Genomic DNA, 13,791 nt, shown 5'->3' with positions numbered 1-13,791 from the left:
GTATCCATGTATCCAATGACTGGGTTCACGCAAAAGTCTATTCCATACTCAACACTCAATGGCTGAGTGTGGGTAGTTGTTGAACTGTGGGTTTACATGTTGTCTGAAGCCAGGACATTTTCTGCAGGGTTGCTCAATGTGGCTTGATTTAGCCGCAGTGGTTAAGCATTTTGAGCTAAACATTATGACTTAGTGTGTTGTGTGAACCATTCCTAGCTATGGTGGCTTCATAACTATTGTTTAAACATGCTCACTAACCATTTGCTGAAAAGGGGTTAGCAGCCTAACCATTGCTTAGTGTGTCATCTGAACAGGCCACTTGAAAACCTATGGTGGTTGGGTTGTTCAGGGTGGTTAACAAGCCACCCTGCAGAAAATGACCTGGCTCCAAGACAACATGCTAACCCATGGTTCAACTCACTAACTGGGTTAGTGTGTTGAGTAAACAGCCCCACTGGCAGGCTTCTGTCTCTGTGTTGCTCTTTCATAGGAACAGCTGTGCATACATGTGTACTAAAGTTGATGGTCACTAATCTGTGCTCTCAAAACTACCTGGTCAGTGGTTAGAGGCCTTTTTGTCAGGTCAAATCAGGGCTGGTTAATTTTGGCTGGTTGTGTGTTTGTGAAGCTTAATGAATCAAAATGTGTGTATAACTGCATTTATATCCGGCCATTTTTCCTCCAAGGAACCCCAGGCGGCGTACATAATCCTCCTCCTCTCCATTTTATCCTCACAACAATCCTGTGAGGTGGATTGGGCTGAGAGTCTGTGACTGGCCCAAAGTCACCCAGTGGGTTTCCATGGCCGAGTAGTGACTAGAACCTGGATATCCCAACTCCCAGTCCGACACTTTAGCCACTCCACCACACTGGCTACGTGAGGAGCCACGGACATGTTTTAAAGGAGGGGGTGAATAGGCTTTAGACTGCTGGGATCTGTTTTTCATTAGGGCCCTTTCTACACCTAAGGGTTATCCCAGGAAAACGGAGGGATCATCCGTGCCTGCTCCTGGGATCCCTGTGTGGCATTTGGATGCACAGGAACGATCCCGGGATATAGGGCTGGTGTAGACATGCCCTTGGATTATAAAGGTTGAGCAACTGGAGCCAGGTGCAAAGCATTGTCTCAGGAAGGCAGAGACGGAATTGAGGAACAAGGTATCTCTGAGTACATGCTCAGCCCAAAAATTCATGTTCAGTACCACATCTGGAGCTCATACAAATACAGAAATCTTTTCACAGAACAATCTACTACTGCTTCTCCCCATGCTTTCTTGCTTTCAAAGTTACCCTATTGTTAAACCATTGAGGGTGCCATCCTGTTTACGTTTAGACAGAAAAAAAGCCCTACCAATCCCAGCATTCCCCTACCAGCATGCTTTCTGCCAAAGCATGCACAGGATTGCACCCTGAAAGACAGCAACCCTAGCTGGTGATCAGCCAGAGATTTACCAGCAGACCCTGATCTACCTTCTTGCCTGTCCCTGTTCTAAAGCCCCATAAATATTAAAATAGTGAATACGCTCCACCAGAGGCTGCGGCTAGGTTACAGCCCTAACAGCACAATATAGCCAGAGCCCTCGTACGTGCCGCTACTTTGCGTATTAAGGCCTCAAAACTCTCTTGGGAGCAAAGCCTGGAGCGGGGAAATGCTGGCTGCGCAAAGGGAAGCCCGGTAATGCGGAAAGGAGAAAAAGAGGTCATGAAGAAAGCCAACTCTGGCGCCACACAAGCGAGAGGCGCCTATTTACGGTTATTATCAACAGCGCGGTTTGTTGCCGTTTATTATTTACTACTACAAACCCTGTCGTTTAATGGCGGGGGTGGGGGCGGCGGCGGCTGAGGGGAACTGTAAGGACGACAAGTGGGCGCTAGAAGCCGCTCTTCCTCCCTCAAGATGGCGGCGGCGGCGGCGGCTTCGGTCCGGAGCCGGTTTCGAGGCTGCTTGGTCGGCGCGCTGCTGGGCGACTGTCTGGGCGGCGGCTTCGAGGCCCTCGACTCGGTCAGCATGACGGAGCTGCTGCGCTTCGTGCGCGCTCTCCAGCCACCGCAGGCGGCCCACGAAGATAAGGCGGCGGCGGCGGAGGGCGAACGCTGCGAGCCCGGCCGCACCACGAGTAAGCGGAGCCGCTTTCCCCCTCAGCTGGACGTGTCCATTGGGGATGGGGAGAACGCTTCTCCCCCTTTCGGGGGGAGGGAAAAGAGAAGACCCCCCCCCCACACGCACACACAAATCTCCTTAGGGAGCCCCCCAGCCCCAATTATAAATTCTTTAGGAGGGACTGGGACCATCCTATGGGCTGCTTAGGGAATGTCTCTCATGGGGGTTGCTATTATTTATTATTATTATTATTATTATTATTATTATTATTATTATTATTATTATTATTATTATTATTTAGAGTGCAGTCCTAAACCTGGGAGTGGCCCCTGATAAGGCCCTCTCTTGCCTCCCCAGTAAATGAGCCTCTGAGAGGGGGTGGGAGCCAGAGGAGGGCTTGCTTAGAATTGGGGTGGGTGGGGGTGGAAATCCCCTTCGTGGCTGCTGCTGTAGTAATAACTTAGGGTGCGATCCTGTGCGTGTTTAGACAGACGTGGGTGTTGCTGTAATAATAACTGAAGGCCCATCATTCCTATGCATGTTTAGCCAGAAAAATGATCAGGACAGTGATCTTCACTATTTTTCGTGAGGGAGCCATTTTGGCAGAAAAATTCATCACGAGACCCACAACAGGTGTATTTTCAGCTGTATATGCGTAGAAGGCTTCTCAGCAACTTTGTTCACAAATACTTTTAAAACCAACCAGAGCAGCAAGTTTCCAGGATGCGCTTTTTAGGAGCTGCCTCTGAGGTTGTGCAGTGTGGCTTTGCTTGTGAGAGAGGAACTGGGCATGCCTAGAGCCTGCGTAATTCTTTCAGCTATGAAATTTAGCATAGTTTAAGGAGAAGAAGTAGAGGATGTAGAGGTTGCGGGTGATGGGAAGCAAAACTGCCCAGCATTGGCAGAGATTAAGCCTTCATCACAACTGAATTCTGAGGGGCTCAAAGAATCCTTTGAGTAAGCTGGGAAGAAAAACAGAGGAAAAGGAAGGTTGGCTGTGTGATTATGAGTCATGGCTGCATTTAAGGAACTTAACTTTTCCATTCTCTTTTTTGACATAGTAAAAAAAAAAGTACAGAGGCAGACCTAGGACAAGATTGCAATTCCCTATCAGCTGCCAATGAAGCCATGTCAATCAAAAGCACAATAGAATCATAGAATAGCAGAGTTGGAAGGGGCCTACAAGGCCATCGAGTCCAACCCCCTGCTCAATGCAGGAATCCACCCTAAAGAATCCCTGACAGGTGGTTGTCCAGCTGCCTCTTGAAGGCCTCTAGTGTGGGAGAGGCCACAACCTCACCAGGCAACTGATTCCATTGTCGTACTGCTCTAACAGTCAGGAAGTTTTGCCTGATGTCCAGCTGGAATCTGGCTTCCTTTAACTTGAGCCCATTATTCCGTGTCCTGCACTCTGGGAGGATCGAGACGAGATCCTGGCCCTCCTCTGTGTGACAACCTTTTAAGTATTTGAAGAGTGCTCTCATGTCTCCCCTCAATCTTCTCTTCTCCAGGCTAAACATGCCCAGTTCTTTCAGTCTCTCTTCATAGGGCTTTGTTTCCAGACCCCTGATCATCCTGGTTGCCCTCCTCTGAACACGCTCCAGCTTGTCTGCATCCTTCTTGAATTGTGGAGCCCAGAACTGGACGCAATACTCTAGATGAGGCCTAACCAGGGCCAAATAGAGAGGATTTGGAAGCTATACTTCTATTAATGCAGCCCAAAATAGCATTTGCCTTTCTTGCAGCCATATCGCACTGTTGGCTCATATTCAGCTTGCGATCTACAACAATTCCAAGATCCTTCTCGTTTGTAGTATCGCTGAGCCAAGTATCCCCCATCTTGTAACTGCGCCTTTGGTTTCTATTTCCTAAATGTAGAACTTGGCATTTATCCCTATTAAATTTCATTCTGTTGTTTTCAGCCCAGCACTCCAGCCTATCAAGATCACTTTGAAATTTGTTTCTGTCTACCAGGGTATTTGCTATCCCACCCAATTTGGTGTCATCTGCAAATTTGATAAGCGTTCCCTGCACCTCCTCATCCAAATCATTAATAAAAATGTTGAAGAGCACTGGGCCCAGGACTGAGCCCTGCAGTACCCCACTCATTCCCTCTCCCCAGTTTGAGAAGGTTCTATTGAAAAGTACTCTTTGAGTCCGATTCTGTAGCCAACTGTGAATCCACCTAATAGTTGTTCCATCTAGCCCATTTTAGCTAGTTTGTTAATCAGAATATCATGGGGCACTTTGTCAAAAGCTTTGCTGAAGTCAAGATATATGACATCCACAGCATTCCCACAGTCCACAAGGGAGGTTACCCGATCAAAAAATGAGATCAAATTAGTCTGACAGGACTTGTTCCTGACAAATCCATGTTGGCTTCTAGTGATCACTGCATTGATTTCAAGGTGTTTACAGATTGACTTCTTTATAATCTGCTCCAGAATTTTCCCAGGGATGGATGTCAGACTGACTGGTCTGTAGTTCCCAGGTTCCTCCTTTTTGCCCTTTTTGAAGATAGGGTCAACTTCAGCCCTCCTCCAATTGTCCGGCACCTCACCCGTCTTCCATGATTTTGCAAAGATAATAGAGTTACAGTGCAGGCTGCTAATGTATTAATCTCCTTTCCCCAAAGAAACTCCGAACAAAAGCACAACTGTTTACCTGCTGCCAGTTGGCTGTTGGCAGCAAAGCTAAAACATTTTTTTCTTTTGCTGCTCTATCACCTTCCTTCGCTGCCAGTAAGCTGGGCCCTGCCCCTTCTTCCTGTACCACACCGATTAGAAGGACCCAGCATGGTAGCCAGTAGGACTAAAAGTCTGAGGAAAGCCCTGAGTGGGTCAACAAGTGATGGTGACCACAATTTTGGCAGACGAGAGGGAGGAAAGGAAGAGTTTCTTGCAGCTGCATCAAGCAGAGCAATGTGATTGTGGTTGGAACTGGGTTGGGCAGGCAGGCAGCTGGCTTTTGTGGGAGCTGCGGATGGGCAGCCAGGGGGGCAACAGTGGGAGGGGGGAACTCTCCCCAGTCCTCTCAACGTGCTGCTTGAGGTGGGCCACACTTCATCTAAGAGCTGCTAAGGGATCGTGGGCCTTGCAATGAAGAACATCGGTGTTAGTGGTGACTGTTTCTGATGGAGCTTGTTATGTGGAGTGAGGGGTGCACATCTACTTAAACGTCTTTTTTTGGTGTGTGTGTGTGTGTGCAACTATTGGAGAATTTAAAAAACATACCTTAGTCAGACTTTCGCTCTGCTTCTCTTTTAAAATGAAATCCAAACAGTCCAGAGAAAATAAAAATATTTGTGGTGATGTCCCTGATATGACCCACCTTAGGTTGCAGTGGCAGAGAGAGCAGGTGATCTGCTTTTGGGTCCCAGTTAACCTGTTGAAAACTAATGGTGTTGAGAATAAGTGGGGCAAGGTAAAAGATATTTTGCCCTCCCTTCCAATAACCACCTTCCACCCAAAGAGTACACAGACAGTGTATCCTCAGTGTATTTGCCTACCGTATGCTTATATTATTTTCTTCTTTTCTTCCTAGAAATCCTCTACTACAGCGATGACACAGCGATGACCCACTGTCTGGTGAGATCACTCTTGGCCAAGCAGGACTTCGATGAAGTGGATATGGCAAAGCGGTAAGAAGAGAGCTGTACTGACAACAGGAGATTTGGGGGAAGAAGGGCTTGGAAAGGCCTCTCTCTCTGCTTGAGACCCTGGGCAGTTGCCGACAGCAAAGTAGACAGTACTCTGAAGCAATGGGTTTGACGCCGTATAAGGCAGTTTCGTGTGTTCATGCACTATTTCCTGTATGCTTCCTCAACCTTTCCAATTTTTAACCCACATGAGATGCTATTCTTGAGTCATTTTGCTTGACATGGTGTGAAATGCAGTGAGAGTTTCAACAAGCATGTCTGCTCCCAAGGTTTCAGTAATTTCTGCTTCTCCACTGTGTTAGGCAACAGCAGAGAAGCATGCCACTCTTTCCTTAACACCCATCTCAGCTCCTCATCTGGCTAGAGATGTGTTTTGGGGGGCAACATCCCAGCTGCTGCTTTGCATGTATTTTCCGGAGACATGTGGGGAAGAGTCAATTGGGGGCACCCCTAAGGTACCCCTTGAGAGAAGCTTGAGAGGTCTCCGCATGCAGTGTGAACTAGAGTCTTAGAAGTGGCAGTAGAGCTGTGAGCATTAACTGGATTAACTGGTATGATCCGTTAATTCACCCACACGGGCAAAGTGCTTGTCACAGCTGGGCAAGCTGGCACATAGATCCTCCAAATTCATATCTGGACAGGGATAGCTTGGCCACAGTGGTACAGGCATTAGTAGCCTCAAGACTGGATTACTGCAATGCGCTCTATGTGGGGCTGCCCTTAAGGCTGCTCCAGAAGCTTGGAGCTAGTGCAGAATGCAACAGCCCGGCTGCTATCAGGAGCTGCTTCTTTTCAGCATATAACTCCTCTGCTGAGCGGACTGCACTGGCTGTCTATTGGCTAGCAGGCCAGGTTTAAGATTTTGGTACTCGTATACAAAGCCCTAAACAACTTGAGACCAGGATACCCGAGAGAGCGCCTTCTCCCTTACCAACCTGTCCGATCACTGAGGTCATTGGAGATCATGCTTCTGGTGGTTCCACATGGATCTGTGGCCCGACTGGAATCCACCAGGAGAAGAACCTTTAGTGTGGTGGCCCTTTCTCTGTGGAACTCCTTGCCTCTGGAGGTCAGGCAGGCACCAACACTAGGCTGCCTCCAGCATCTCTTGAAAACAACACTGTTTCAAGAAGCCTTCCTCAACTGAGTAGTCACTGTTTTTCTGGTTCCTTTGTTTTAAATTACACAATTTTAATTTGCATTTTAAATCTTCGTTTTACTGTTTATACCTATGTTCACCGCTTTGGAATCTGTTTTAGATATTGAGTGATATATAAATATATAAATAAATAAGCACCAGTCTTTTCCTGCTATTAGCAGGTGTCCGTTATAAGCCTACAAAATGTAAGTGGAGTATTTTGCAACAAAGTCTTCTCCTGGCAGGTTCGCTGAGGAATACAAGAAGGACCCGGACCGGACCTACGGAGCTGGCGTGGTGACTGTATTCAAGAAGCTTCTGAGCCCCAAATGCAGAGATGTGTTTGAGCCAGCGAGGCAGCAGTTTAATGGGAAAGGCTCCTATGGGAATGGTGGTGCCATGAGAGTGGCAGGCATTTCGCTAGCTTACTCTAACATTCAAGATGTAAAAAAGGTGCGTTTATCTTTTGTGTGCTTCTTGGCTAGTATTTATGTAATGCTGATAGGGCTTCACATACCATGGGCTGGTTTGGATGTACATATCTTGGCTTAATAATCTTGGCTCATGTTGACTGGTATCTCAGGAATCTTTGCAAACACCTTATAAGTAACTGTCCAGAAATCTACTATCATTTCTCCTCTTATATTCATCTGTTGGTTGCAGTGTATAAGGGTTGTCCTATAAAGGTTGCAAGATTTGCCCCTGTTCATTCTGAAAGAGACAGTATCTCTTGGGTAGTTGATACAGTTATAACTATTGTTATGGCAGTGTTGGTGAGGGACTCCCGTCTTTGAAGAGTGTAACTGCCCCTCTCACACTAACAGTGTGTTTGGAAGGAGATGACACTGGGAACAACTTTACAGCCTAATGCAAGAAGCCTGGGGGGTGTCAAATGCTACCAGTAGGGAGCAGAATTAGAACATATTGGGGAAGATTCATAGAATCATTGAATAGTAAAGTTGGAAGGGGCCTATGAGGCCATCAAATCCAACCCCCCGCTCAATGCAGGAATCCACCTTAAAGCCTACCTGACTGATGGCTGTCCATCTGCCTCTTGAAGGCCTCTAGTGTGGGAGAGCCCACAACCTCCGTAGGTAATTGGTTTCATTGTACTGCTCTAACAGTCAGGAAGTTTTTCCTGATGTCCAGCTGGAATCTGGCTTCCTGTAACTTGAGCCCGTTATTCCGTGTCCTGCACTCTGGGATGATTGAGAAGAGATCCTGGCCCTCCTCTGAGTGACAACCTTTTAAGTATTTGAAGAGTGCTATCATGTCTCCCCTCAATCTTCTCTTCTCCAGGCTAAACATGCCCAGTTCTTTCAATCTCTTCTCATAGGGCTTTGTTTCCAGACCCCTGATCATCCTCATTGCCCTCCTCTGAACTATTCTTTTTCACAGAATAACCATTTTGAGGAGTTTGCCTGAACACAGATGGGATAAAAGTGTGTAGTGGGCATGAGCAATGTCCCCTGAGATCTTTGTGCACTGAGTGTGAAAGTCTGAAAAGTTTTTCTCACAGCACTAAAGGTGCTTGGAAGCTTTGGAGGCATTGGGACTGATAGGCCGGGTTTCCAGTCGTTTCTAGATATTGCGCTTAGAAGCTGTTTCCAGATTATTGCTTAATGCGTAAAGGTCTGTAGAGGAACCTGGGGGGCAGGGGCAGGGCTTGAATTAGCCCCCTTGCCCCCTACATACATTCAGCTAACTCAGGGCCCTTATCTGAACTTGGGCTAAGTCCACTAGTACAGAGAGGGAATGGTGCACCTTGCCCTGAGTGAAGCTGTCTGGTCAATTAATAGGATCTGCCCAGTGTTCTTAGTTGAATTGTTTTTCATTGTGTGTTTTAGTCCTTCTAGTTGCACCGCCTTGGTCCAGAGCAAGAGTGAGCAACCTGCAGCCCTAGGGCCACATGAGTCCCTCAGCCTGATTTCAAAAGCCTCCTGTAGGCAAGAACTATCTGTCCCTTTCCTGGCTGTCTGCTGCTTGGGAAGGAAAAGGGGGGGGGGTGGCAGAAGGAAAAAAGAGGTGACCCACTCACTTTTGGCTTTGGTCCTGCTGACCGCCGACATGGAGCTCCTGACAGATTACCCACAAGGGAGTGTGACCCTCAAACTGGCAGTGAAGACCAGGTGTGAAAATCTGTCTGGATTTTATTTATTAATTCACTATAATCACATATTTTCCATAAACTCATACCAAGAATAATACACAGCTTGTTAATGAGATCAGTTTGCTAGGGGGTTATTAGGCCTCGTGTGGCGCAGCGTGGTAAGTGGCAGTTACTGCAGCTGAAACTCTCCCCACGGCATGAGTTCGATGCCAGCGGAAGCTGGTTCTCAAGGCAGCCGGCTCAGCCTTGCATCCTTCCGAGGTCGGTAAAACGAGTCCCCAGCTAGCTGGGGGAAAGGTAACTGCGATGGCAATGGCAAACCACCCCGCTCCAAAGTCTGCCAAGGAAAACGTCAGCAAAAGCAGGCGTCTCTCTAGGAGTCAGCAATGACTCAAGCGCTTGCACAAGAGGTTCCTTTCCTTTCCTATTAGGCCTTAATTATCCTGAGCAGTGGCTTCATATCTTGGGAGAAGTAGAGAAAGTGGATAGGGAGACATTTTGCTCTCTTTCTCATTAGACTAGAACTCAGAATCATCCAATCATGCTTAATGGTGGGAATGTGAGGACAGTCAAAAGGAAGCACTTCTTCTTGCAGCGCATAATAAACGTAGAGAATTTGCTTTAAATGTTTTTAAAAAGGGGGGTTGGCCAATCCATTGGCCAAAGGCCTGCCTATCCCTGCTCTATGGCTTTTGCACCTGCTTCCTACAGAAGCTAGCACCTGCTAAAGAAAGTGCTAGGGCAGGTAAAGACACACACCTATCCTGTTGGTTATTTCAACTTTTCAGGCTTATGTTTTCCAACACGCTTTTCTACCTCTGCAGTTCGCTAAACTGAGTGCTGAGCTTACCCACTCCAACTCCTTGGGCTATAATGGAGCTATACTGCAGGCCTTGGCAGTTCACTACGCTCTCCAAGGAGAGATGAATCGGGACAAGTTCCTGGAGCAGCTGATCAGCCACATGGAGGTTGTGGAAGCTGATGACAAGTCTGTTGCCGAAGCACGAATGTGAGTAAGGTCGGCCTGTTTATACCTAAATGTAACACAAGGGGGCGGTAGCACATGGAGGAGAATGTCTCACCGCAATCTCTCATCTTCAGGCTGGGCTATGAGGAATTACCCTTTTCGAAACGTCTGAAGAAGATCAAAGAATTTCTGGAACAAAGCACTGTACCCAAATCAGATGTGCTGTTAGAGTTAGGTAAGTATATTTCTGAGCACAAGCAGCAACCCCGCCTCCCAATTTTGTGACCAGAAAATAGTGCATTTATAACGAACTAGCAAGAACTGTGTGCTGCTGACAAAACATGCTTGCAGGCAGGAAACTTAGTTGGAGGTTTTAGTTTTAATTCAGACTGGTGGGTTTAAGGGGCTGACCTGGCATAGTAGTTCTCAGTGGGCCCAGCTCCATGGCTTCCTCCTTAGCACTACTGTGAAAGGTGAAGCCTGGAGGGGGTTCCTCAGCTCCCTGCCTCAGCAGTGAATGTTCTCAGGCACTGCTATTGCTGCTGCTTGGGAGTGCAGCAAGGTGTGGAGGTTCAAGCCCAGCACTGGGAAAGCCCCAGTGCTCAAGGGACTTCCTTCCCTGGAGGCACTAGGCATGGAGAACTTCCTGTTTCTGCTTGTCTCTTGGACATGACGGTGTGATAAAGACATACTGGGCACTTACAAATGCAATCATTTCGAATGAGAGCTTGTGATGGAAGGCTACATGCATCTGCTGTTACCTGCTAAACTGAATTGATCCTTTCTTGGTCAGGCAATGGCATTGCAGCTTTGCACTCTGTCCCCACGGCCATCTATTCTTTCCTGCGCTGCATGGAACCGCATCCAGATATCCCTGAGGACTACAACAGCCTACAACGGACCATTATCTACTGCATCTCACTAGGTGGGGACACGGACACAATTGCAACCATGGCTGGAGCCATTGCTGGAGCTTATTATGGGGAAGAGCAGGTGCCCCAAAGTTGGAAGCATAGCTGTGAATCTTTTGAGGAGACAGAGAAGCTGGCTGAGAGCTTGTATGAACTCCACTGCCAGCAGGTCTGAGCCACAGAAGAGGAAATCTGTGTTCTTCCAGTCATCTGCAGTAGGAGACATGTTCCCTCAAGGAAGGACTGAGTGGCTGATAAAGATTCCTGCAATAACCAATTACTTGAAAGTGCTAATTGCTTTCTGCTGCATACATAGTCTCTCTCTCCCTCTTTGCTTTTAGTTTCTGATTTTGAGACTTTTATTAATCCTCACTTGGAATCAAACTCCTTAGCTCATTGTGCACAAGTGTCTTTGCATCCTAGGGTAATTGGCCTAAAGTAACCAAATTAGAGTTTGGACATGTTGAATGAAAAGCCTAACCCTAAAACTCTGTAGCACACGCAGGGAGCACTAGATCGGTCCTGAAGTGGGCAGGTTTGGGAAGCAGGCTTAGGTTTTTGCATTCTGTTTGCTTGACAACCTTCTGCATCTTTTCTTTCACTTCACAAGTGGTGATCAAAGATCAGGGATGCTCTTAAGATTGGGAGTGAAAATACGCTTACACGTGCTTGATTTTGGCAGGCGGTAACTTGAAATGCAAATAAATCTCTTTGTAAAATAAGATTTATTGATGTTGGATCAATACAATCAAGTATTGTAGTTTCAGTTCAGAAGTGAAGGCCAGTCTTTGATGACAAAACAAGAGTGCATTTAAACCAAATTTACTATGAAACAGTGCATGTAACATAAGTATTTACAAAACTAAAAACCCTCTATATACTAGGTTAGAAATGCAGATACTAGAGGCAAACTTTTTTCTTTTTAAAAAAAGGTATATAAAATGCATATTGTAATGCATAGTTAAAAGATGTATTTCCCAACCAGATCTTTCTGACTGAAACCTTATTCCCACATGTTCTCCAACAAAACCCAGCCTTTGTCACAGACAAATAACAATACCGAACCTTTAGTAAAAATAAGCTAACCCATGTCTTGCCATTTAGCCTCTTCAGCCCATGCTTCATCTCCCTGTGTGTAATAACGGTGCTATGTTACAAAGTTTAAAAAGTTGTATAAATGCAGAAGGTTTATGCTCTGTATGAGAAGAAAATAGTGAGACTGCAAAACTTTACCTATGGAACTGAACAATTTAATACTTCTGAATTTGGAGATAAATGTGTATTTTGTCACTGTGTTTTTTGGTCTTACCAGCCAGAACACAAATGACTAATTTACAAAGGAAAAAAAAAAGAAAGTAAGAGATTAGCTCTGTGTTAGAACACAGTATAAATAAATTGCATACAAGGCATCTGGGAGCAAAACTTGGATGTATGCAATTCTCAACTCCTGTTAGAGTACTTATCCACCACTCTTTCCACCTCAGGCAATGTGACCTTGTTAAATAGTAACACATTTTCTTTGATCTGATGGTGTAAAAAAATGGAGCGTAATGCTCTTCACCACAGGAAAATACAGTTAAATCAAGAGCACAAATCCCCTAAAATCCCCCTTCCACTATTAGGAACGTAGAAAATGCATGCACTTGGCTTCTTCAATTTTAGCCTGTGGTGACTCAATGTGAAATCAAAGATGTTGTTGCGAGTGAAGTGTGCCTTTGGCATTCTCCTCATCTCCAGGAATTTAGAAAACATCAGATTGAATCAGAAACGTTGGGCCTATACTTACGTTGTGTCTAAATCAGACAAGTTTAAGTTAAAGGGAAGGAAGGAAGGAAACGAACAGAAATGGCAGGAGTGGACCCACCTTTCAAATCTCCAGCATCCTTCCTTCGGTTTAGTTATTTTTGCAGTCCAAAGGTGGTGTTTTTCCCTCAAACGTCACCCTAGGATATTTGTGTACAAATTCAGTGTTGATGGTATTCTTTATGTTCTTTAATTACTTCTATCTACAGTAAACCTGGAGAATTATACAGAGCCATTCTGCCCATGTTGTTGGCACCCTGGGTCACTTGAAAAGTAATAGACTGGTTTAATTCCATCTATTTTCTTCATAACAAGCCTATACAGAAGGGGATTCTTAGCATATTTCTATGTGGCATCATTTAAACAGCATATTATTTCTCCCAGATGAGAGATCTTCTTCTTTTAGTAATTTAGGGGTAAGTATTGCCACTCACGAAAGCAATGTACAGGCCAAAAGGCGTTGATTGCTCCTAGTCAGCTAAGCTATTCACATGATAACGGTAATACCTACTGTTCCAAAATCTGTGAATAACCTTGTAACCCAGTCAGACGGGCGACATTTCAAGCATTATTGAGATAAAGTGGTAAAAAAAAAAAAAAACAGACCATGAAATTATTCCTAAGTCACAGAAATCTTTGCACGCAACACTTTGCACGTTTTTTTATAGATATTGCACTATACTGAATAACCTTAAGTAGCTAACAAGAATTAGCTAATAGCACCATTGTAGAAATTATTGAATGGGAAGTTACTATGAACTCCACTTCTTTAAAAAAATCAAAAATTTCATGGGGAATAGGTACTTCCACCTCCTTCAACAAAAGTTTACATGTCCTGAAGGAAAATTTGTATTTTCTGGCATTTTGAAAGTAACACAATTCAACCTTTCTCCAGTCAAACTAGTAGCAACTGAAGCTATATCTCAAGTACCTTTACACTGAGATTGTCCAATAACAGCTCTCTCGGAGCCACAGGAGTTTAGGCTGCTGACTTGCACATGATGGGCATTTAGATACACGATTTACCGATGGGCTATCAAAAGTACGTGTATTTTATCGAATCCTGTTTTTACAGGGGATTGCAAAAGTCTCTTAATGGCTTT

The 13,791-nt window shown here is 45.5% G+C and overlaps 1 protein-coding gene across 1 annotated transcript; it reads left to right on the top strand.

Annotated features, from left to right (window-relative positions):
* Positions 1-1,897: 1,897 nt before the first annotated feature.
* Positions 1,898-11,607, top strand: ADPRS (ADP-ribosylserine hydrolase). Its single transcript, XM_063140766.1, has 6 exons — positions 1,898-2,117; positions 5,645-5,741; positions 7,143-7,350; positions 9,832-10,016; positions 10,109-10,209; positions 10,768-11,607. Exons 1-6 carry the CDS (start codon positions 1,898-1,900, stop codon positions 11,058-11,060), a joined length of 1,104 nt encoding a protein of 367 aa, XP_062996836.1. The 3' UTR covers positions 11,061-11,607.
* The last annotated feature ends 2,184 nt before the right edge of the window (positions 11,608-13,791 follow it).

This window comes from Elgaria multicarinata, chromosome 13 (genome assembly GCF_023053635.1).
Source record: "Elgaria multicarinata webbii isolate HBS135686 ecotype San Diego chromosome 13, rElgMul1.1.pri, whole genome shotgun sequence".
Lineage (NCBI taxonomy): Eukaryota > Metazoa > Chordata > Lepidosauria > Squamata > Anguidae > Elgaria > Elgaria multicarinata.
This window is presented reverse-complemented; position numbering and strand designations above follow the sequence as displayed.